Genomic DNA, 26501 nt, shown 5'->3' on the forward strand with positions numbered 1-26501 from the left:
CTTCTCAAGTAAGGAGACCAAAACTGCACACAGTACTCCAGGTGTGGCCTCACCAGGACCCTATACAGCTGCAGCATAGCCTCCCTGTTTTTAAACTCCATCCCTCTAGCAATGACAGACAAATTCCATTTGCCTTTTTAATTACCTGCTGCACCTGCAATCCTACTTTTAGCGATTCATGCACAAGGACACCCAAGTTCCTCTGCACAGCAGCATTCTGCAATTTTTTACCATTTAAAACATAGTCCATTTTGCTGTTATTCCTACCAAAATGGATGACCTCACACTTATCAACATTGTACTCCATCAGCCAGACCATTGCCCACTCACTTAGACCATCTATATCCCTCTGCAGACTTTCAGTGTCTTCTGCACACTTTGTTCTTCCACTTATCTTATTGTCATCTGCAAATTTTGACATACCACACTTAGTCCCCAACTCCAAGTCATCTATGTAAATTGTAAACAATTGCGGTCCCAACACTGATCCCTGAGGCACACCATTAGCCACTGACCGCCAACCAGAAAAACACCCATTTACCCCGACTCTTTGCTTTCTACTTGTCAACCAATCCTCTATCCATGCCAATATATTACCTGTAATACCGTGCAACTTTATCTTATGTAGCAGCCTTTGGTGTGGCACCTTGTCAAATGCCTTCTGGAAATCCAGATACACCACATCCACAGGTTCACCATTGTCCACCATGCAAGTAAGGTCAGAAGCGGGATGTTCACTGGCACTTGCACAATTCATGCCTCCCCAGGTACTGAAGCAGTCTGTGTCCAAATGCAGCAACTTCTGGACAGTATCCAGGCTTGGGCTGATAATTTGCAAGTTGGACTTGTGTCACACAAGTGCCAATAATCATCTCCAATAATAAAGAATCTCACAGTCATTCCTTGTCATTCAGTGGCATTATCTTTGCTGAATTCTCCACTATCAACATTGTGTGACTTACCAATGACCAGAAATTGATTTAGATCAACCATATAAATAAGTGGATACAAGAAAGGTAAGTGGCCAGGAATTCTATGGCAAGTAACTCACCTCCTGAGTCCTTGAATCATATCCACCATCTATAAAACACAAGTTAGGTGTTGAGTACATCTCCAACAATACTCAAGCTTGACACCATCCAGGACAAAGCAGCCCACTTGGTTGGCACTATATCCACTGCTCATGTGCAGTAGCAGCAGTGTGTACCACCTACAAGATTCACTGCAGAAATTTACCAATAGTCCTTCAACACCACCTTCCCAACCCACAGTCTCTCTTGTTTAGAAGGACAGGGGCAGCACACGATAGTGAACATTACCACTTGCAAGTTCCCCTCTAAGACATGTACCGTCCTGACTTGGAAATATATCGCTGTTCCTTCAAAATCCTGAACTCCCTCTTTAACAGCACTGTGGGATCCCTACACTACATGGACTGCAGCAGTTCAGGAAATCAATTCACCACCACCTCCTCAAGGGCAACTAGAGATGGGCACTTAATGCAGGCAAAGCCAGCAATGCCCACATCCCCTCAAACCAAAAGATAAAAAGCCTATCCTTGATCAGTATTTTAATCATCGGCTCTAATATCTAAGTGATTTTCTCAAACTTTGTCTTTTAATGTTTTTGTGAAGTGCCTTGCAATGCTTTATTATTTTAAAGTTGTTGTAAAGAGACAGTTGGTGTTAGCACTCACCTTCATGTCTATGATATCAATGTTCTTAGGCTATTTCATTCCAATAATAATGTTTTAGATATTTTTGTTGACATAACAAATGGTGATGTAAAATGGCTGATGTCATGTACGTGCACTTTCACAAGGTTATTATATGTTTAAAGGTTATTTGACAGTGTCACACAATAAACCTGTAAACAAAATTGAAGCCCGTGGGATTAGAGGAACACGAGCAGCATGGCTGCGGAATTGACCAAGTAACTGAAAATAGGGAGTGGTGGCCAACAGTGACCTGAGTAACCAAAGGAAGGGGACAGAAAGGGGAAAACATTTAAAAGTAAAAATTACAAAACAAGTTTGTTTATTCATTCATGGGATGAGGACATCGCTGGCTGGGCCAGCATTTATTGCCCAGATGGCAGTTTAAGAGTCACCTACATCACTGTGGGCCTGGAGTCACATGTAGTCTGGACCAGGTGAGGATGGCAGTTTCCTTCCCTAAAGGACATTTGTGTACCAGATGGGTTGTTCCAACAACCGGCAGTGGATTCATGGTTATCACTTTGAGTATAGGAGTTTGGAAGTCATGTTTTTTTTTCCTTTATTCATTAATGGGATGAGGGCGTCACTGGCCAGGCAGCATTTATTGTCCATCCCTAATTGCCCAGTGAGCAGTTGAGAGTCAACCACATTGCTGTGGGTCTGGAGTCACATGTAGGCCAGACCAGGTAAGGATGGCAGTTTCCTTCCCTAAAGGACATTAGTGAACCAGGTGGGCTTTTCTGACAATCAACACTGGATTCATCCACTGTGGGCATCCTTAGATTCTTACTTCCAGATATTTTTATTGAATTCAAATTTCACCATCTGCCGTAGTGGGATTTGAACCCAGGTCCCCAGAATGTTATCTGGGTCTCTGGATTAACAGTCCAGCAATAATACCACTAGGCCATTGCTTTCCCTGTTGAGGTTATACGGGACATTGGCTCCGGAATACTGTATCCAGTTCTATTCGCCCAGTTTAGGAAGGATATTATGAAGCTGTAGAGAGTTCAGAAGAGATTTACCAGGATGTTGCCAGGTATGAAAGGCTTGAGTTATAAAGAAAGGCTGGATAGGCTGGAACTTCTCTAAACTGCCTAAGCTCCGCTGAAAGGCGACTTGATAGATGTTTATAAAATAATGAGAGCTATAGATAGAGTTAATGGTAGTTGTCTTTTCCCTAGGATGGAGGATTTCAAGCCTAGGGGGCACATTTTTAAGGTGAGATGAAAGAGATTTAAAGACATCAGAGGTAAATTTTTTTGCATGGGGTGGTTCGCATGTGGAATGAACGCCCTGATGAAGTGGTGGATGCGGGTACAGTTACAGCGTTTAAAAGACATTTGGATAAGTACATGAATAGGAAAGGTTTGAAGGGATATGGACCAGGAGCAGACAGATGGGACTAATTTAGTTTGGGATTTATGTTTGGCGTGGACTGGTTGGACCGAAGGGTCTGTTTCTGTGCTGTATGACTCTGTGACTAGACTCTTAATTCCAGGTTTCGTTGAGTTCAAATTCTACCAGCTGCTGTGGCATGATTCAAACCCAGATCTCCAGGACACAGCCATTTCTGAAGAAGGCTCCCGACCCGAAGCGTTAACTTTCCTGCTCCTCTAATGCTCCCTGGCCTGCTGTGTCCCTCCAGCTCCACACAATGTTACCCCAGAACATTACCTGGGCCTCTGGATTAACAGTATGGTGATAATACCACTAGGTCATCGCCTCACTCAGTGTTGTCTTGCATTGAGCACCAGCCTTGACAATGATAGCCCAAATAGGATCCTTCTGTGTTGTATAATTCTACAATTTGAGACAGTATTGTAAATGGCTGTGCCCAAAGTCCTTGATCTCTGTTTTGACAGTAAACGGAAATAGAGTTCAATAACTATCTGTTCATTAGTACTGTTTGTCCGGTATATGATGCCAAAAATTTTACTTGACTCCCTTCCTCTCTGTCTGTGTATGGAGAGTGGAGCTGAAGTTGGGAATTAACTTGCGGAGTAGGATCAAGGGGCTGAATGGCCAGCTTCTGCTCCTATCATTCCGGGTATTGCATGGCCGTATTCTCTTTTGCTCAATTCAGTGTAGCTTTTTGGAGCAGACCCTATTTGTACTTTTTTCTCAGCTGATAGATTTATTGATCTTAATTGGAGACAGGTATCTGCAGTGCCTGATAAATAATGAATGTGATTCGTGCTAATTATGGAGAACAAGATATCAGAGAAATTGCAGTTCCCGGCAGCAAACAGGGAACCAAGACACTGATGTGAACTTTATTTTAAATGATACATTTTTTGAACGATGTAAGTAAGTTCGGGTTCTGCCAGGGCCACTCGGCTCCTGACTTTGTTACAGCCTGGGTTTAAACATGGACAAAAGAGCTGAATTCCAGAGGTGAAGTGAGAGTGACAGCCCTTCACAACAAGGCTGCATTCGACTGAGTGTGGCCTCAAGGAGCCCTAGGAAAACTGGAATCAATAAATATCGGGGGCAAACTCTCTGATTAGAGTCATATTTGGCACATAGGAGGATGGTCATGGTTGTTAAGGCGTCGGTCATCTCAGCTCCAGGACACCTCTACAGGAGTTCTTCAGGGTAGTGCCCTAGGCCCAACCATCTTCAGCTGCTCTATCAATGACCTTCCCTCCATCATAACGTCAGAAGTGAGGATGTTAACAGTGATGACTGCACGATGTTCAGCACCATTTGCGACTCTTCAGAATCTGAAGCAGTTCATGTTCAAATGCAACAAGATCCGGACAATATCCGGGCATTGGCTGTCAAGTGACAAGTAACATTCATGCCAAATGCCAAGCTATGACTATCACCGATAAGAGACCGTCTAACCACTGCCCCTTGGCATTCAATGGCGTTACCTTCACTGAATCCCCCAGTATCAACATCCTGAGGGTTTTCATTGACCAGAAACTCAATTTGACTCACCACATAAACACTGTGGCTACAAGCACAGATCAGTGGCTAGGAATACTGCGGCACATAACTCACCTCCTAACTCCCCAAAACCTGACAATCATCTACAAGGTACAAGTCAGAATTGTGAAGGTATATTCCCCACTTGCTTGAATGGATGCAGCTCCAACAACACTCAAGAAGCTTGACACCATCCAAGACAGAGCAGCCGGCTTGACTGGCACTACATCCACAAATATCCACTCCCTCCACCACTGACGCTCAGTAGCAGCACTGTATACAGTCTACAAGATGCACTGCAGAAGTTCACCAAAGATCCCCAGACAGTACCTTCCAAACACACAACCACTTCCATCTAGAAGGACAAGGGCAGCTGACACATGGGATCACATCACCTTCAAGTTTCCCTCCAAGCTACTCACCATCCTGACTTGGGAATATATCACTGTTCCTTCACTGTTGCTGGGTCAAAATCCTGGAATTCCTTCCCTAAGGTCATTGTGGGTCAACTCACAGCAGCTGGACTGCAGCGGTTACAGAAGGCAGCTTACCACCACCTTCTCAAGGGGCAACTAAGGATGGACAATAAATGCTGGCCAGCTAGCGCTAATTCATCCCACAAATGAATTTTTAAAAACTGCCTTCTCAATACAGCATAATTTTAATTTGTGGAAAATTAAAGGGCAGATTTGTATTAGAAGATAACACTTCGAGCAATTGATTAGAATTTATTGGTAATATTTTATTGCAGCACTTGATAACTTTTTTGTTTTTTATTTGGAAAGGTCATTTGCAAAGCCACCGAGACAAGTACAAACTGTTTGTGAATGTATCCTTGTCATGAGAGGTTATAAAGAGATTAACTGGAAATCCGCCAAAGGCATGATGTCGGAGGCTAACTTCTTAAAGGTCCTTATGGAAATGGATTGTGATGCTATCGGACAGAATCAAGTCAAAACTGTAAAAGGTAAATGCATGACTAGAAGTGAAACTGTATACATTATTGATTGGAATGGGATGTAGTAACTTTATAACAATTAGATAGTGGGATATTGCTTATTTGATAGCTTGAGATTACACATTTTGTGATTCTTTGGTAACTGCACAGATCTCTCCTTCTGCTAACCGTACAGATGGGAGTGGAGTTAGTCATGAGGCACCTCATTTGTACAAGTTGAGTAGGGACAGCCTGTAAGTCCAACACCTGAAGTCTGTGGTTTTGACGATTTTGTTTCTGGTGATGAAAAATATTGAGGTGGAAAGAAATATTTGATTTAAAGGAATCCCACCTGCATTTCGAACTGACCTGTCACCCTTCTGTTGGGCTCACTTTTTAAAAAAATAATTTTGGATATTGCTGTCAAGGCTGGCAATTATTCCATATCCTTAATGATTTGATACAGCTACAAGGCTACCCTCACTGTTGTATAAGTGGAGTCATATTAATAGCAGGTTTTCTTCCCCAAAGAACATAATGAATAAGTTACACTTTTCTAGCAATTCAAAAGCTTCACAAGCACTGTTTTTTTGTAATTTTGTGGGATGTGGGCATCACTGGCAAGGCCAATATTTACTGTATATGCCTAATTGAACTCTGTGGCCATTTCAGAGGGCAGTTAACAGTTGACCAGCTTGCTTTGTGTTTGGAGTCACTCATAGACCACACCAGTTAATCATAGAATCCCTACAGTGTGGAAACAGGCCCTTCGGCCCAAAAAGTCCACACTGACCCTCAGAGCATCCCACCCAGACCCATCCCTATAACCCACCTAATCTACACAGCCCTGAACACTATGGGCAACTTAGCATGACCAATCCACCTAGCCTGCACATCTTTGGACTGTGGGAGGAAACCAGAGCACCTGGAGGAAACCCACGCAGACATGGGGAGAATGTGCAAACTCCACATAGACAGTCACCCGAGGGTAGAATTGAACCCAGGCCCCTGGTGCTGTGAGGCAGCAATGCTAACCACTGAGTCACCGTGCCGCCCCATATCTGCTAAGTATAGCAGATTTTCTTCCCTAAAGAACATTCGTGAATCAGGTGGAATTTATGACAATTGATAGTTTCAAAACCACCCTGATCAAAACTAGCTTTCCTTTCCAAATTTATTGATTGAATTCAGAATTCATTGGCTGACTTGGTGGTATCTGAGCCCATGTGGCACTGGATTACCAACCCAGTGACACCACCAGTTTGCCACCATTTCTCTCTTTTTGCTGATACTAGTTTTTAATTGCCAAATTATTGAATTGCTTCTCAAAACTACTATGATGAAATTTGAGTCTATATTCTCTGCAATACTAATAAGGCCTATGGAATGCTACTCCAATAAAATAGCCCCACTTTAGTACTCTGCTGTAGCTATTGTGGCTTCTTTCAATTGTAGCACAATAGTGCAAGGTCCCGCTATGATCCAGGAAGCCTGATACTCCTCTAACCCCATGGAAACCACTGACAGATGACAAGGCACAGGACAGTCATTTCTAGACTTACCCTTTGCACTCTGTGATGGTAATGGAACAGAAGGTCTATTCTGATTCAGGGCTAACATGTCTTTTTTTTATTTACTTGTGGGATGTGGGCATCGCTGACTGGTCAGCATTTTTATTGTCTGTCCCTAGTTGCTTTTGAGAAGGTGGTGGTGATCAGCCTTCTGCGACCACTGCAGTTTACCTGCTCTGGATTAGCCTACAATGTCCTTAGGGAGGGAATTCCAGGTTTTGACCTGGTGACACTGAAGGGACATCGATATATTTTCAAGTCAGGATGGTGAGTGGCTTGGAGGGGAACTTGCAGAAGATGGTGTTCCCATGTATCTGCTGCCCTTGTCCTTAGTGGAAATGATTGTGTACTTGGAACATGCTGTCTAAGGATCTTTGGTGAATTTCTGCAATGCGTCTTACAGATGGTACACACAGCTGCTGCTGAACATCAGTGGTGGAGGGAGTGGATGTTTGTGGATGTGGTGCCAGACAATGGGCTGCTTTGTCCTGGATAATGTCAAGATTTTTGAGTGTTGTTGGAGCTGCACCCATCCAGGCAAATGTAGAATATTCCATCACACTCCTGACTTTTGCCTTGTAGATACTGGACAGGCTTTGGGGAGTCAGGAAGTGAGTTACTTGCCACAGTATTCCTCGCCTCTGACATGCTCTTATAGTCACTATGTTTATGTGGCGAGTTGAGTTTCTGATTAATGGTAACCCCAAGGTATTGACAGTGGGGGATTCAATGGTGTTAACACTATTGCATGTCAAGGAGCAGTGGAGATGCTCACTGCCTGGCATTTGTGCGGCATGAATGTTACTTATCATGTAATCTTATCATGTAATCAGTGTAAAACACAAACGTGCTAAAGCAATATCACAATTCAGATACCAAAACAAGTCAGATTGCTTAATGAATAGTGTTTCCATTTGTAGGTTTTCTCAAGAATCTGAACACCTCATTTGATGAAATGCAGGCCATCAGCAGAGCAGGGGCTGGCATGTTGAAGTTTGTGGAGGCTGTCATGGGCTATTGTGATGTGGCTAGAGAAATCAAACCCAAACGAGAAAAGGTATGCATTACTTCAGAAAAGATAATGCCATAGTGTGTTCTGCAGTCATATATTTCATATGCATTTATCAAACAGTAATCTTTTATGACACCGAGATTTAATATTTCTCTCCTCACATGTTGATTTGTTGGTTGTGAAATGAAAGAAACTGAATATATCATTTCTATAGGTTGCCAGGTTAGAACGTAATTACTATCAAAGCAAACGTGATCTGGAGAAAATCCAAGCAGAGCTGGCAGCTATACAGAGGGAGCTTCAAGCACTGAGTGATCGGTATGAGGCTGCAATGAGAGATAAGCAACAGCTTCAAGAAGAGGCAGAAATCATGGAACGGCGATTGGTGGCTGCAGACAAGCTCATCTCTGGATTGGGATCTGAAAATGTTCGGTGAGTCCCATTAACAAAAGTTCATGCATCAAAAATTGAGACTGTATATTGGGGGATGATAGTAAATCTTTATTGTGTTTTATTGGCTCTCCAATTTGCTTTCTCGCCCTGACAATAGTGAGTGTCAACAGGTGGAATTTGAAGCGAGCTGTCAACCAATTTCGCTCGCTTAAAATTTGTGCTGTACATTCTGATTTGCTGTTGTATGTGCATTTACAGTGTTTGAGTTTCTGTAAAACTGATCAGCTTGAATTGGCTTCGATAGCCTCACTGGGGTCATGGGGACCTAGCCTCAACTTCACCCTTCTCAATTTGGCATTAGAAAAACTATATTTTTACAGGGAACTAAGGACGGGCAATAAATGCTGGCCCGCCAGTGATGCGCACATCCCACAAATGAGTAAAGAAAATGCATCATCTTTGAGTTCTTGTTTTATGCTTTCCCTTACATCTCCACGACTAGATTGTGTTAGCAGATTTATTGAATTCAGTTCACAATTTGCCATTGGTGGAATTTGCTGTCCTATAACGGCACTTGTTACCAGTTCATTTCACCAGCACAGGAGTTTGTTACACAGGAAGATTTGTACATGTTCTGTTCTGGATTACTATTTCACTGGTTTCCATTTGTAACTTTCTAATCCTTCAAGTAAAATTCAATCTTCAACTCTTGATGTTAAAATGATTGATTTTCCAAATCTCCAGAACAATTCACCTTTATCTATGTCCAAAGATCACTTTAAGCCAACAGGCATTGCCCTAGAGCAAAGGCCCAGCTCTCACACAACAACTTGGCCAACATTGTTCTAAAAAGCTGCAGAGCAGTGGCTCGTGTTCTCTGCCGAGAACTGGTGTGTGCTGCCACTGTACATGCTCACGAGCCTTTCATATTTTCAAGCCAATTCTGATTGATTGAGCTGGCAGAGAGGCCAGCCTTCCTCGGGGGTTTTCAGTGACCAAGGCTTCTTTTGGTGATGCCTGATCCTGGAATTTGCATTCTGGCTATGTTCTTAACATCGGGGGAATGGCTAAGACTGGCTTTTATTGAAGATAATACATAGTTTCTGTTTGAAAAAGGAAAATAAATCTCTGACCAGCAGTGAATGGATGCCACGGTTGGAAGCAAAGATGTTGATTTTACAAAACACGTGGACACATGGTACACCTGGCATGAGGCTGCTTCTCTCTGACGTGAAATGGCTTGCCATCATTTACGTGGGCAGTCACTTCTCGTGATACTTCATACTATTGTACATAAGTCTGAAAGGGTAAATACTGAGAAGTGCCAGAAGCACCATCCACCAGGATAATGTCTTATGGACTTGTGGGCAAAACAGCTTAGGATCTGGAAGGAGTGCAATCTAACATCCAGATCCTCCCCATAGTCTCTGTAGCAGTGTTTGTAACATCAATGTAAACTATAACTAGTTGCTCACTGGTAATTTACTAGATCTTGATAACTACTATTTTGTTATTATCTGAACATAATAAATTTTCCCTAAATAGATGGACAAAGGACTTGGAGGATCTAAAGATACGTAGAGTGAGATTACTTGGAGATTGTCTGATTTGTGCTGCTTTTCTGAGTTATGAAGGAGCTTTCAGCTCAGAGTTTCGCAGTGATATGGTTTACAATGAATGGCAGAATGATGTGCTGAAACGTGAAATTCCATTGAGTCAACCATTTCGATTGGAAAACTTGCTAACAGATGAAGTTGAAATTAGCAGGTCTGTTGCATCAGTGTGCAAACCTTGTTAAATTACTGATGTTAAATATTGCTCCAATGCCTGAAAAACACAGTTTTACAGTTAAGGTAATGATTGGAATCCCCAATGTCCTTGTTTAAATTTTGCTTCCATAATAAAGATAGAAAGATTCACAAATATAATGCCTTTCACAACTTCAGGACATTTCTCAATACTTTACTACAATGACCAGACCATCTATATTTTCCTAATGTTTTCCTCCTCCCCTTCAAAAACAAAACCAATTTTTGTACCACCTGCAAACTTCTTTATTATATTCTCTGCATTTGAGTCTAACTCTTTGATATAAGCATCAAAAAGCAAGTGTTTGAGTAATGAGCTGTGCAGAACCCCAGCGGTAACAGCCTTTGAATCATAAAAATACCCGGCAACAGTAATCCTTTGCTTCCTTCCACTAAGCCATAGAGTGAAGGGACAACCCTTTAGAACTGAGATGAGGAGGAATTTCTTCAGCCAGAAGGTGGTTAATCTATTGTACTGATTGCCACAGAGTGCTGTAGAGTCCAAGGCATTGAGTGTATTTAAGAGAGAGATAGATAGGTTCTTGATAAGTAAGGGGATCAAGGGTTACAGGGAGAGAGCAGGAGAATGGGGTTGAGAAACATATCAGCCGTGATCGAATGGCAGAGCAGACTTGATGGGCTGAACAGCCTAATTCTGCTCCTCCAGCTTTTGATCTTACAGTCTAAGCCTCTGTTGGGTCCAAATTCCACTGTCCCTTGGATCCCAAGGGTTTTAATTTGTTGATCAATCTGTCACACGAGAACTTGTCAAGAGCATCCATTGCATTGCTCCATACATTGTCTCTCAGAATTGATTCCGGTAATATGCCCACAAACAAGATGAAACAATCTGGCCTATTACTCCGATTATCCTTTCCTCCCTTTTTAAATAATATCACAGTGTTTGCAGTTTCCTAGTTTTCTGGAATCATTCCTGCAATCAGGAAGAATTTATTTTAACAGCTTTGGTTATATTTCATCTGGGCCTAATGATTTACCAACTTCAAAATTTGGTCAAACCCTTTCATGTTTCCTCTATTGCAATGTTTACCCTATCTAGTATTCCACACTCATCTTCTTTAGCTATAATATCTTCATTGAACCATTGTGAAGAAAGCTCGTAGTATTCACAAGAAACTTTTCTCACATCATCGGTCCACACACAGAGCTTATTTATCATTCTAGGTTCATTAGACCCACACTGTCTTTAGTTATCCTCTTCAAGTTTGTATACTTATAAAACATCTTTGGATTTGCCTTAATGTTAGTTGCTAGTAATTTTTCATGCTTTTTCTTTTCTTTCCTAATTTCCCTTTAGTCTGGCCTCAAATTTTCTATACAATTGTAGACTTTCTGCAGTATTGTGCTCTCGGCATCTGACATGAGCTTTTTTTTTGCATTACTTTACCCTGTACACACCTTACATTGAGAGAACTGAGGATTTGACTGTTCCATCCTTTTTCTCCATGAGAATATTTTTAATCTGAACCCTTTAACTTTGAAAGATCTGATATGACATATACATATAAACTTTGTTCGTATATAAAATGTTTAATGTAACAGAATCTGGCTGGTTAGCAGAATGAAGATTTACGATTTATTCTTGTGGAATCAGGTGGGGCTCAGAAGGCTTGCCACCTGATGAGCTTTCTGTTCAGAATGGAATCCTTACAACACAAGCTAGTCGATTCCCACTGTGTATCGATCCTCAGCAGCAAGCCTTAAACTGGATTAAAAGAAAGGAAGCAAAAACCAATTTAAAGGTAAAGGTTTCTGCCCAAACACACAGCTCATAGACCAACCTTGTGTATGTTACTGATACAGTGTTCATCTTTGTTGAGATGCCATTCAGTCTATTGTGCGGTTCTTTGCTGAATTATTCAATTACATATCTTAAGTAGCCTCTTTTAAAAATAGTAATATACTCAGAAATGTGATCAATGGTAATTGAGTCTAATCTCTTCCAGATCTCTTCATTTAATGATCCTGATTTCCTGAAACAATTAGAAATGGCTATCAAGTATGGATTTCCCTTCTTGTTCCAAGATGTAGATGAATACATTGATCCGGTGATTGATAATGTTCTAGAAAAGAACATTCAAGGACAGCAGGGCCGCTATTTTATTGTGCTTGGTGACAAAGAGGTTGACTATGATCCTAACTTCAAACTGTACCTCAATACAAAGCTGTCAAACCCCAAGTACCAGCCTTCAGTTTTTGGGAAATCCATGGTGATAAACTATAATGGTAAATTCTGCTGCAGTCTGCATCACCTCATCCAAAACGTGCATGATGTGTCCATAATAGCATATTTAACTCGACCTGGAAAAGTGGAATTAATGTAGATACTAGTATATTTTTGGTGGAACAGACTCGATGGGCCAAAGGGCCTCTTCTGTGCTGTATGACTCTATGGCATAGGAAGCTCTGCTCAGAATGCATGAAACATTTGCTCCATGAGCAGGCTTTTATTTGCCATTAAACTCCAGTCAAACCACAAACTGTCAATCTCATCACATCAGCAATAGTTCTATTTGTTTTATTGAAGTTAAAATTAAAACTGAAGCTTGCTGAATTTATTTCTTTCCGCAGTGACATTAAGTGGATTAGAAGACCAGTTGCTAAGTGTTATTGTGGCCTTTGAACGGAAGGAACTCGAGGAGCAGAGAGAACGTTTGATCAAAGAAACCAGTGAGAACAAGAAACTACTGAAGGACCTTGAGGATTCCCTGCTACGGGAGCTGGCAACTTCCACCGGAAACATGTTAGACAATGTCGAACTTGTCAAAACTCTAGAAGAGACGAAGACTAAAGCTACTGAGGTGAATGGATTACCGGACAGCTGAATCACTGTTTATTTCAAAAACAGTGAAATATTTTGGTGCCGTCTCACGTTTTTCTATTAGATGTTTCTAGGAGGCACATAATCCACATCCTGCAGTGTCCCTAAATATAAAAGGAAGAACGAAAGTTTAAATGCAGTAGCTATTGCACTGATGAGCTGGGCTCGTCTGTCGTTGAGGATGATGATACTTGTGGAATCCCCACCTTTTGTGAATTGCTTAATTTTTCATCACAATTTACATTTGGATGTGGCAGTACTGCAGAGCACAGATCTGATCTGGTGATTGTGGAATTGCTTAGCTCTATCTAATGCTTGTTGCATCTACTTTTTAGTATGCAAGTTGTCCTGTGTTAAAGCTTCACCAGTTGACATATCAGTTTTAGGTATGTTTGCTGCTGCTGCTGCATGCCGTTTTACATCCTTCAATGATCCAGTGTTACATCTCTCTGAGCGAATGTGCTGGAAATCAGCCTGCTATTCTCGCAGTTATCACAAAAATTTAAATTTCTATCAAAGTAGAGAAAGTCCCCAATTTACCTGCCTGATAAACTCAGGTTAACAGAAAATACAGTCTAGGTTTCTGTACTTAACAAGGACTGCTATTTAATACAATAAATCGATTCTAATCCCAAGTTAACAATTATGAACTGTCAACATATAACTGTTCCTGTTAAAATTCTAACCCCTTCTAAAAGCACCTACACACACTTAGAGACAAACAAAAAAAAAATCATCATTGTTATGGATGGAGAGTAAAAAAAAACAGGGGAAACCATGGCCCCAATTCCCAGGAAGGAGGTGTTCCTTTTCTTCCTAATTCCTTTAGTTCTGAGTTTTTCCTTCAGGTTCTTTTACTGCTTCAGTGAAAGCAGAGCACAGAGGGCACAGTGCAACAAATTATAAAGAAAAACCAAAAGAACTGTGGAAGCTGTAAATCAGGAACAGAAACAGAAGTTGCTGCGCAGTCTGGCACCATCTGTGAAGACAAATCAGTGACCCTTCCTCAGACCATTATAAAGACTCTGACTTATTGGTTAAAAACAACAGTTTACAGCAACTAGTGTGAGAAAAAAAATGGCTTTCTTTAGCTTCGGGTATTTTACTGGAGAGACAGAGACACTACCTCCCCTTCCTGATGTCTAGGGGCTACTTACTATCTTGCTAACACCTACAAGTTGTTCACATATGCAGGAACCAATCATAATTGTTGTCAGGTTGATGGCTTTTGGCACCCACAACTGATCACAATTCTACAAACCAATCAGCAAACTGTTGCCAGCTGAATCTTACTTTGTATTCACACTCCAGTGCCATGCGCCTATTTACACTATCCTTCACTGCTTGCAAAGCAACAGTCTAAACATTACTCACAATGAGTTTCAGCATTGTGTTCTTTCAAAGCACAGCAGTCCTTCCTCAGTTCTTTGTTGTTAAACAATCCTTTTCCCAATTCATTCCACATTTAAAAACTAAATAAAATAAAAAGACACAATGTTTACACCAGGGTTGATCTCCCAGTTTGATAGTAATGATGGAGTAGGCCATGGTGCTGCAGGTTGTGGTTGAATACAATTCTGCTGCTCCTGATACCTGTTTTTATGCAGTTATATCTGTTTGGAGCTATTATATTTAACATGGTGGTGGCACATGTGAGAGGCTATCATCAATGTAAAGAAAGTCCTTGTAGGGATGCAATCCTGAGCAGTGGTCTCTGTTACCAATTCTGTGTGGGATGGTGCAGGTACAGGTAAATTGGTGGATAAGGTCAAATAGCTTTTGCTGCCTTATTCTGTGTGTGTGTGTGTGTGCGCGTGTGTGCGTGTGCGTGTGTGAGCGTGAATGATATACCTGTCAACTTGAAAAAATTGCGTTTAGAATTCGTAACAGATCATGTAATATCGGTCTCTCTCATCTAATTGTTTGATAAACATAAAGCCAGTATAAACTGTTCCCTTTGGCAGGTGATGGAGAAACTAGTACTAGCTGAAAAAACTGCAGTAGATATTGACAAGTTACGTGATGGATATCGACCGGCAGCCAAGAGGGGTGCAATTTTGTTTTTTGTCCTGTCAGAGATGGCAATCGTTAACAGCATGTACCAATATTCTTTGGCGTCATTCCTTGAAGTCTTTGATTTATCTTTGCGTAAATCTTTGCCTGATTCTATACTTCAAAAGCGACTGAGGAACATCATGAAAGCATTGACCCTTAATATGTACAACTATGGCTGCACAGGTCAGTGACACTCAGTTGCAGTCCTTATGCAGGTATTGTTTAATTGAAAATGCAGTGTTTTAAATACTAACTGCACTGAGCATGTCCAATTAAGTGTTAAATTACATTGGGCTATTTGTTGCATAAGGGAGACTTCTTCCCACTTTCTTTAAACTTGAACTCATCTGAAACTCTATTCTGGTCTTGTCTCTCACACTGTTACACCAGCCCATTCCTTTGTCCTCCAGTGGCTTCCCTTTGTCCAAAACTTAACATTCTCATTCTTATGGTTAAATCCTCCATGGTTTCAGCCTTCACTGCAATATCTCTTCAATGTTTCCAGCTCCACATTCCTCTGACTCTAGTGTCTTGCCAGTTATAGGGATTGGCCAGGGTTTTTTTTGTTCATTCATGGGATGTGGGTGTCACTGGCTGGGCCAGCATTTATTGCCCATCTGTAGTTGTCCTGAGAAGGTGGTGCTGAGCTGCCTTCTTGAACCACTGCAGTCCCTGTGCTGTAGGTAGACCCATAAATGGCACAAGGGTACTAACAAGTACTTTTTGAATAATTATTGAAAGGTTTTTAAAAAAAGTTACTGAGAAATTAACAGCTTTTCCCCAATCTAACTAGATAATCCTTTTGAATATCTTTTTAAAGTCACTTTTAAATTATTTAAAATTAGGTTACTCAGAGATTGATGCTGACATTGGGATTAAAATGCTCATTTTCGTGATAAATCCATTTACAACTGTAGTAATCAAATGTTACCAAACATCAATATATCAGAGGATATTTTAATGCAAAATATTTCTACAAAATTATGCTTTAAAATGCCTGGTTACACTGTGGCAGACTTTGCAAATTTGTAAACAGAAGCTTGGAGGAAAAATGACATTTTAAAACAGGCACAGTTGAAATTACTGATTATACCCAAAGTGGAAAGTTTAGCCCTGTTCCCCTGGATGTTGGAACTCAATAGAACTTGCAACCTTCACTTGCTAATAGCAGAAATGCAACTGTAAATGTATTTTAAAGTTAATATCTCCTTGTCATTTCAGGTCTGTTTGAACGACATAAATTGCTTTTCTCATTCAACATGACAATAAAAATTGAGCAGGCAGAACGTCGAATTCCTCAGGAAGAACTGGAATTTTTCTTGAAAGGTAAGTTTACAAACAAGAGTGGTGTTTTTCTGGTTGTAAGTTGTACTTGTAATTGACTTATTAATTGTAAATTCACAATAATCGAACATGATGCTTCCTCCTGTAATGGGCAGCATGGCATTATCTCAGTACTGACCTCCTAAGGCTGTAGTTCTCCCTCAGCACTGACCCTCCGACAGTGCGGCGCTCCCTCAGCACTGACCCTCCGACAGTGCGGCGCTCCCTCAGCACTGACCCAGTCAGTCTAGATCATGTGATCAACTCTGGACTCAGACTTGAGGTCAGGGTCAGTCAAAGAATGCTTGTGCTGCCTTGTACTGGAGCTGTGGCTGAGACTCGCTGCTCAGTGCTATGTGTGGGTTGGCCGTGTTCTGCAACAACTGACTTGCCGCTGCCACCAATGAGAAATCAATTCAATCAACCAGTTAAGATCCAACTAGCAAACATCTCTGTGAATCATAAATCTCAATGCCAAAGTCATGCCTCATTAGAAGTTGCTTCCATTTTGAGACTGGAAGCGCCTGGGCCCCAGAGATTTGATTTAATTTATTACTGTCACATGTACCAAGATACAGTGAAAAGTATTGTTTAGCGTGCTAACCAGACAAATCATATCTTACATACGTGCATAAGGATAATAGAACAGAATGCAGAATATAGTGTTACTGCTGCAGAGAAAGTGCAGACAAAGATCAACTCTGACATATATGTGGTCTGTTCATAAGGCTGGTAACAGTGGGGAAAAAGCTGTTCTTGAATCTGTTGGTATGTGTTTTCAAACTTTTGTACTTCTGCTCGATGGAAGAGGGTGGAAGAGAGTATAACCAGGGTGGGGAGGGTCTTTCATTATGTTGGTTGCTTTCCTAAGGTAGCGGGAAGTGTAGATAGAGTCAATGGAAGAGAGGCTGGTTTTCGTGATGGACTGGGCTGCGTTCACAACTCTCTGTAATTTCTTGCGGCCTTCAGCAGAGCAGTTCCCATACCAAGCTGTGATGCATCTGGATAGGATGCTTTCTGTGGTGCATCTATAAAAATTGGTAAGAGTCATTGTGGGCGTGCCGAATTTTCTTAGCCTTCTGAGGAAGTAGAGGCGTTGGTGTGCTTTCTTATGGTGGCACAATAATGCAGGGGTTAGCTCTGTGCCTCATAGCGCCAGGGACCTGGGTTCAATTACAGCCATGGGTGACTGTCTGTGTGGAGTTTGCACATTCTCCCTTTGTCTGCGTGGGTTTCTGCCAGGTGCTCTGATTTCCTCTCACAATCTAAAGATGTGCAGGTTAGATGGATTGGCCATGCCAAATTGCCCTGTAATGTCCAGGGACATGTAAGATAGCTGGATGAGCCATGGTAAATGTGGGGTTACAGGGATAGGGTGGAATACTGGGTCTGGGTGAGTTGCTGTTTGGAGGGTCGATGCAGGTTTGATGGGCTGAATGGCCTCTTTCTGCACCGTGGAGATTCTATTATTCGACACTGTAGTGCTGATTTGGATGGACCAGGATAGACTATTGGTGATATTTACTCCTTGGAACTTGAAGCTGTCAACCATCTCCACTCAATTAATACAGGCAGGGCCATGTATTCCTGAAGTCGATGACCAACTCCTTCATTTTGCTGAAACTGGGGGAGAAATTGTCTTTACACTAGTGATTAAGCTGTCTATTTCTTTCCTGTACTCTGTCTTGTCATTGTTTGAGATCCGACCCACTACGGTGGTCTCATCAGCAAATTTGTAAATGGAGTTAGAGGTGAATTTGACCACAGAGTCATGAGTGTAAAGGACTGTAGTTAGGGAATGAGTACGCAGCCTTGTGGGGCGCTGGTGTTAAGGATTATCGTGGAGGAGGGGTTGTCGCCTATCCTTACTGATCGTGATCTGCAGTTCAGGAAGTCGAGGATCCAGTTACAGAGGGGGAGCAGAGTCCTAGGTCTTGAAGTTTGGATGTGGAGATGCCGGTGTTGGACTGGGCCGGACAAGGTCAGAAGTCAAATGCCACCAGCTTATAGTCCAACAGGTTTATTTGAAATCACAAGCTTTAGAAGAGCTACTCCTTCATCAGGTGAAGTTTGGAGATGCATTTTGCTGGAATTATGGTGTTGAAAGCAAAGCTAAAGTCAATAAATAGGAATCCTAGGTAACCTTGTTATCCAAATGTTCTAGGGATAAGCGTAGGCTTCAGGGAAATGATGTCTGCCGTGGACCTGTTGTGACAATAGGTGAATTGTAGTGGATCAAGGCAATCTAGGACGCTGGAGTAGTTGTATGTCATTACTAACCTCTCAAAGCACTTCATAATGATGGATATCAGAGCCAGTGGGTGGTAGACATTAAGGCTTGATTTTTCTTCAGCACCGAAATGATAGTGGTCTTCTTGAAGCAGGTGGGGACTTCACGTCATAGTAAGGAGAGGTTAAAGATGTCTTCAAATACTCCCAGCAGCTGGTCTGCACAGGATCTGAGTGCATAGCTGGGGACTCCATCTGGGCCAGTCACTTTCTGTGGGTTCACTCTCAAGAAGGTCGATCTGACATCCGCAGCAGTGACTGTGGGTACACATGCACCTGAGCCTGTTGGGGCAGGTGACCATTTCATTGACCTTCTGTTCACAATGAGCATAGAATGGATTGAGCTCATCAGGGAGAGATGCATTGTTGTCAGCAATTCTACTCGACTTCGCTTTGTAGCCTGTTATATCGCATAAGCCTTGCTGAAGTCAGTGTGTGCTCGTGTGGTAAATCTGGGACTCTAGACTAGTCTGGCATTGTCTCTTGGCATCCCTGATGGCTTTGCGAATGCCATATCTAGATTTCCTGTATAGGTCAGGGTCACCTGACTTGAACGCCTCAGACCTGGACTTTAGTAGGGAATGGATCTTTTTGTTCATCCATTAACTTCTTTGGCATGCAGTCCTCTACACACTTACTGATGAAGTCTCTGACGCTAGAGGCATAGTCATTTAGGTTGGCTGCTGAGTTCTTGAATATGAACCAGTCCACAGATTCCAAGCAGTCACGTAGGAGCTCGCCCATTACCTCACACCAGCACTGTACACCTCTCTGTACCGGATCCTCACGCATCAGTTTCTGCTTGTAAGCTGGCAGAAGGAGCACAGCCTTATGATCTGATTTACTAAAATATTGATAGGGAATGGAGCAGTAGGCGTCTTTGAAGGTTGTGTAGCAATGGTCCAGTGTGTTTGGGCCTCTGGGGCGATAGGAGATGTGCTTGTGGTAACTTGGTAACACACTGTTGAGATTAGCCTGGTTGAAGTCGCCAGCTGCGATGAACAAGGCCTTGGGTTATTCCATCTCAACGCTATTTGTAGCAATGTATATTTCATCAAGTGCTCTGTTCACGTCCACATGGGGTCCCTGAAGTCCTCGTTTTCATGGGAGCCAGTGACCAGAAGATGGGGCCTTTTATTCTGGGCCTCAGCAGGAGGGGGAGGATCTGAGAGCAAGCCAACCAAGTGACTTTCAGTGACTATTTACTCGACCCCACCTCTGACCCCTATTTCCACTAGATTGGGATAATTGGAAATTCCCCCCCCTCCACTGCTAACCCAGAAGGTAGGATTGGTTACCAGCCAACCAGTCATTTTGCTTATTTGCCAAGGAGCAAGGTAATCAGGCTGTGGTGGCTAGTCAAGTCCCTTAAGTAGCTGTTAATTGACTACTGAACGGCCTTGATCAGTGGTGAGTTGAAAAGGTCCCGAATGGACCTTCCTACCAAGATTTTAATTGCTGAGGTGCTGAGAAGCAGCTGAGTATCTCTCCAGGACCAACTCACTCACTTACCTGTCCTTATCATCACCCTCCTGGCTAATGCCAAGGGAAGAACTTGGCCTGCGTAGTGCCTTGTACTCGAGTGCTAGGAGAGTTTTGTAAATGCCATGTTTTATTATTTAGAATTTAATGTTAATTTTTTGATAGACTTAAAATGCATCCTTAAATAACGTCATTAAATTTTAAAAGAAATTGGGTCAATAACTGCTGTTAATGGATGCTCTTCATTCCCACGTGATGTGAGTCTGTTTTAAGTGAATGAATCCATGCAATAACAAGTCTGCAGTGAACTCCATATAGCTCCCGTGGAAAGATGCAACAGTTGGATAGGCATAAATGATTTATGCCACATCTTTCCAGTAATCTTTGAGCATAAACGAGAGACCCCTCTCCACAAGCAGATAATCAAGGCTCCGTATTGATTGCCAGAAGTATTTGCATGCAGTAGTTAGATTTCTCGTGGTATTTGACATCATTCTTTTCAGTGTTTCTGTTACAAACAGTTAATCTGTGAAAGGTTTCTTCACTAAGCCCTGATTCTTGAGATGCTGAAATTCCAATTCAGATACTCCAGATGTGTAAGTCCTGAAGCCAACACCATGGGCAGTTTTAGATTGTTGGTTGGATGTGTAGGCATTGGGAGTTTGGCTAACTGACATCACAAACACCCAGTTATTTCTACAGCTAAGTTCTGAGGAAGGGTCACCGGACCCAAAACGTTAACTCTGTTTTTTCCTTCACAGATGCTGCCAGACCTGCTGAGCTTTTCCAGCAATTTTTTTTTTGTTATTTCTACAACTAATCCAGCTCATCACTTTCTCTGATCCACATCTTTGGGTTTATTTACTTACTGTTTATTACAAATTCCTAATTTCATAAGAGAAGGATTCAAATGCAGTGCTAGATCAGTGAAAAGTTGAGGTTGTTGACTTGCTCACTGAGCTGGCTTGTTTTTGTTCAGATGTTTCGTCACCCTGCTAGGTGACATCATTAGTGGAGCCTCTGATGAAGTGATGTTATTCTACTCCAGTTGGAATTTATACTGTCTAGTCTGTTATGGTGAGCACTGTCATTTCCGGTTTTGATCTGTATGGGTTTGTATATGGGGTCCATTTCTATATGTTTGTTGATTGAAGTTTGGATGGAGAACCATGCCTTGAGAAATTCCCGTGCGTGTCTATCTTTGGCTTGGGCTACGATGGTTGCCTTGTCCCAGTTTTCCTGCTTGGCCTGCTGTGTTCATCCAACTCTACACCTTGTTATCTTAAATTCTCCAGCATCTGCAGTTCCTACTATCTCCCGAACTATGGTGTCGGGTCTGTCGCCATCTGTTGGTAGGTGTCGATGTCTGCTAGTAGTGTGTTAGTTTTATCGATGTACTGGGCTCTGTTGAGAATTACTGTCATGCGTCCTTTGTCTGCCGATAAGATCATAATGTTCCTGTCTTTCTTGAGTCTTTCCAGGGCTTTCCTCTCTTCTGTGTTGAACGAGTTCCACTTACCTTTTTTGTTCAGTGTTGGGACTATCGTCTTCTGATGATCTGTTGTACTTCTTCTGTGAGTCCGTTGCCCTTTAGTGTCGATTCCAATCCAGCCAGGAAGTCAGTCTTTTTGGTGTCTCTGTACCTATAATTCAGTCCGCGTACTAGGACGGTCTTCTCAGTGTCTGTAAGTGGTTAGTTTGACATGTTTTTAATCCATGAATCTGTGTTTTGTCTGTATCGTTGATGTGGGTGATTTTGGACAGCTTTCTTGAAGGTCTATTCTTTTCTTTATTCTGGTCTTTTGTTGTTGTGTGGTGATGGCTTGTTCCAGTATGGATGTCCATTCCTGGTTGGTTGCATTGGAGTACAAAGTTTTGTGGCACGCAATTTCCTGCACGTACTTGTGGAGGCGTTGTGGGCATCGTTGATCATAACCCGTTCTGCACCCGTTCTGTTCAGCTGTCCTCCATGCCTGTGGATTGTTGATAGGTGGTTTATCCTTTAAGCTTTGTGGCAGTTTCTGCTTTCTGAGGCACTTGTGCTGGAAATATAGTTGTTCGTGGGTTACACTCAGTCGGATGGCATTTATTTCCCATTTGCGGGCCAGTTTGAGGGTGTTGTGCGCATAGGTGTTTAAAGTTTTCAAGAAGATTTATAGCTCGGGTTGTGGATGACGTTGTAGACATGTAGACGGTAAACGTTTCTTCACCCTAGTAGGTAATATCCATCATCAGTGCACTTCCGGTGAAGCATCAGTGTTCACCAGCAAAACCGGTGTAATATACGAAATACCATGCAAGGACTGTGAGAAACTCAAACTGGAAGAAAACTGACAGTATGGATACATGAACACCAAGTAGCCACCAAGAGACACAACCAATTCTCACTTGTCTCACGACACATGGACAATGAGGGACACAAATTCACAAATTTGACTGGAACAACATATCCATAATCGCACAAGCCAAAGAGAGACATGCCAGGGAATTCCTGGAGGCCTGGTATTCCAACTGGAACTCCGTCAACAAACAGATTGAATTAGACCCTGTGTACAAACCACTAAGAAACAGAACCGGAAGGAAAGCAACCACCCCAGCAAACCGAGGCATATAAATAACAAGCGGGACAGAACACTGACACTTCACCAGAGATGCACTGACGATGTTAGCTAGCAGGGTGACAAAATGTTGCAACCAAACCATTGGCTCAGTGAGTATGTCTGTAATCTTATTCACAACCCGAGCTACAAATCTTCTTGAAAACTTTAAATGAGTGTGGGTTGTGGGATTTCAGAAGGGTCTGTTAAAAACACAGGGTCAAAAATGGAGATGGAGCTAACCTGGATAATCAAAGGGGAATTGTTTTAATATCTGCGATATGAAAATAGTTTTAAAATCTTAAAATGAAGTTTACTGAATCAAAAGCAAATAATGAGAAGTATTCAGTGTAAAGTTTAGAAAACAAGTCTGCGTTTAGCAAGAAGTTTTTTGAGGAGCTGATGTATATTGAGAATGGGAGAAGGGCAGTGAGTGTAGCACATAATGCCTTTATTGAAAGCCTCTGAAGAAGAGCCACAGAAACAAGGACTGAGTTTGGAGCTGAGAGGATTGTAGAGAAATGTGCAAAACTGGAGGAGCTCAGGTAATTTTTCACTGCCATTGTAAATTTGGATTAACAGATTGTCTAGTCTTGTATTCAGTACTATTTATGGGATCTTTCTGTGTATGAAATGGCTGCTATGTTTGACTACAAAATAACTAACCACACTTTAGAAGAAATTCATTGGCTGTAAAGTATATAAAATGCAACTATGTTCTTTCAAACACTAAAATTATTAATTATTGCCACAGTGCCATTAGGGAGGGGATTCTAGGATTTTGACCCAGCGACATTAAAGGAACGGCGCTATGTTTCCAAGTCAGGATGGTGTGTGGTTTGGAGCGGAACTTGAGAGTGGTGCTGTTCCCATGCATTTGCTGCCCATGTCCTTCTAGATGGAAGTGGTCATGAGTTTGTAAGGTAATGTCTCAGGAGCCTTGGCCTCTGAGTATGAGTATGTCAGGCTGTTGTTTGACTCATCCGTGAGACAGCTCTCCCAATTTTGTCACTAGCCCCCAGACTTTAGTAAGGATGGCTTTGCAGAGTCAACAGGGCTATGTTTACCATTCTTGTTTCCGGTGCGTAAATCGATGCCAGGTGGTCTGTCAGGTTGCACTTCCACTGTGACATTTCCTAGCAATTGATATATCTGGGTGGCTTGCTAGGCCTTTTCAGAGGGCAGTTAGGAGTCAGCTACATTGCTATGGGTTTGGAGTCAAAATATAGGTCAGACTAGGTAAGAATGGCAGTTTCAACACAATGTGGAGCTGGAGGAACACATCAGGCAGCTTCAGAGGAGCAGGAAAGTTGACATTTCGGATTTACACCCTTCACCTGTCCTGTATTGACTCTAACACCAGCATCTGTAGTCCTTGCTTTCTCCAAGGATGGCAGTTCCCTTCCTTAAAAGAGCATTAGTGAACCTGATGGGTTTTCCCAACAAGCTGCAACAGTTTCAAAGTGATAAGTAAACTCTCAATTCCAGGTTTTTAAAATTGAATTTAAGTTTCACGATCTACCATGGTAGGAGTTGAACCTGAGTCCCCAGAATATTGTGTGAACCTCTGAATTAATAGTCCAGCAATGGTAGACCATTGCTTCCCCTCACTTTTATGTTTGCTCAAATAATGAGCAGCTAACCCTTTCTGCATTTCATCACCATCAGACATTCAAATGCCACGGGCAAGCCTACAGTAATTTAATGAAATGTTTGACATCAGACAGATAAAACTGCCCCCCCACAGTGAGCCAAATATGTCAGATAGCAGCAGCGATGTTTCATTAACGGTGTCAGGTACAGAGTGGTGCATGACATCATTTACAATTAGCTCTATCGCACTTTTCACAGGAAACATTTCTCTGGAAAAAAGCAAGCGAACAAAACCATGTAATTGGCTCCCAGACCAAGGTTGGGAGGATATTATCCGTCTAGCAGAGGCTTTCCCGGAGAAGTTTGGAACCCTTCCAGATGATCTGCAGATGCATCTAGCAGATTGGCAAGTTGTAAGTATTAAACTCACTGCTACTTCAAAAGCCCCATAATGGATACAACAAAATAAATTATGGTCCCAATGGTTCATAAAGCGCAGACAAACAACTGGAGTTGAGGTGCAGGTCACCAAGGATCTTACTTGATGATGAAACAACTGAAGTGACTGGTTGGCCACCACTCATTGCTGTGTGATGGGAAACACTGCAGAATTTTGAAATGAACACTGTTCAGAATGGGAACTGAGCTCATCATATTACCAGCAATAGCTGGATCCTTTAAAATGATCATTACTTCTTTTGTGTATCTCATCATGCAGCTATTCAACAGAATTTGGGACGAGATTTGGTTTCAGTTTTCTCCGCAATTCTCACATTACTAAACAGTAGTGTCAGCAGTTCATTGCAGTCCAGTGCAAAATGCTGTATAGTGCCAGGTCAAAACTTTATTCCGTTGCAAAATTTACCTTTTGAGAGTTAAAAAATGGTGAATACTACTTATTTGATAACAGTGTGATACCTTGAGGATAGACAAAATATTACACTTTTCCTTTTGAGCAAGCACATTTCTAGGAATCTGTTAGGTATGATAAACTCAGCAAATGTGGATCTGTGCATATTCCTTTGTGCACTTAAAATTACAGATGAATTTGCGTTACCTTGGTATTGATATGATGTGTGTTGTAGCTTCAGTGCATGGCCAGCAGATGGCAATAAGAGTACATTGAATCATTAGCAGTTCATAAGGATGGCTCAGACTCTGAGGCTGGGGTTTTCCCTTTGTGACCAGATCCTAACTCCAGGATTAACTGGGGGGGAGGTGGGGTGTCACAATCCAGACTGAGTGGGCAACAGTCATCCACCAATGGTTTTCCTGAATTGGCTAATGAGAGGGCAGACTCGACATCCAGGCAGACAACACAAGGAGGCTGTGCAGCTTCTAAGGAGGTGAAGCTTGTACTTGAGGCATCACAGAGACAGAGGTGTGGGGAAGCCTCCAGAATGGCCAGCATGAACTTTTAGGGCGGCACGGTGGCTCAGTGGTTAGCACTGCTGCCTCACGGCGCCAGGGACCCGGGTTTGATTCCAACCTCGGGCGACTGTCTGTGTGGAGTTTGCACATTCTCCCCATGTCTGTGTGGGTTTCCTCCGGGTGCTCCGGTTTCCTCCCACAGTCCAAAGATGCGCGGGTTAGGTGGATTGGCCATGTTAAATTGCCCGTAGTGTTCAGGGAAGTATAGATTAGGTGGGTTATAGGGGGATGAGTCTGAGTGGATGCTCTGAAGGTTCGGTGTGGACTTGTTGAGCCGAAGGGCCTGTTTCCACACTGTAGGGATTCTGTGATTCAAATGTAAAATAGTCCATGGTGAAGGTCAGGCAGGGAGGGCTTCGCAGACTGCCTGCAGCTTTGACATTCCCAGCCTGTCACCAGGAGGCTAGCTTGCCCAGCCCTCAGTGCTCCTGGATGTGCAGAGGGGGTAGCCACAAGCTGAACCAAAAATTCTGTACAGCTTCTGTCAAGAGGCTTTTCCTCAGGCTTTCTCTCACTC

The 26501-nt window shown here is 42.3% G+C and overlaps 1 protein-coding gene across 1 annotated transcript in view; it reads left to right on the forward strand.

Annotated features, from left to right (window-relative positions):
- Positions 1-26501, forward strand: part of dnah10 (dynein axonemal heavy chain 10) — a 218269-nt gene that overhangs the window by 174732 nt on the left and 17036 nt on the right. The window contains exons 58-67 of the mRNA XM_048611770.1: positions 5437-5618; positions 8080-8216; positions 8386-8603; positions 10110-10331; positions 11988-12135; positions 12340-12619; positions 12965-13194; positions 15179-15452; positions 16491-16595; positions 24812-24966. Of these exons, the coding sequence (XP_048467727.1) occupies positions 5437-5618; positions 8080-8216; positions 8386-8603; positions 10110-10331; positions 11988-12135; positions 12340-12619; positions 12965-13194; positions 15179-15452; positions 16491-16595; positions 24812-24966 (1951 nt within the window). The remainder of the gene's footprint in view (positions 1-5436; positions 5619-8079; positions 8217-8385; positions 8604-10109; positions 10332-11987; positions 12136-12339; positions 12620-12964; positions 13195-15178; positions 15453-16490; positions 16596-24811; positions 24967-26501) is intronic.

The sequence above is a fragment of the Rhincodon typus genome, chromosome 24, assembly GCF_021869965.1.
Source record: "Rhincodon typus isolate 14 chromosome 24, sRhiTyp1.1, whole genome shotgun sequence".
Taxonomy (NCBI): domain Eukaryota; kingdom Metazoa; phylum Chordata; class Chondrichthyes; order Orectolobiformes; family Rhincodontidae; genus Rhincodon; species Rhincodon typus.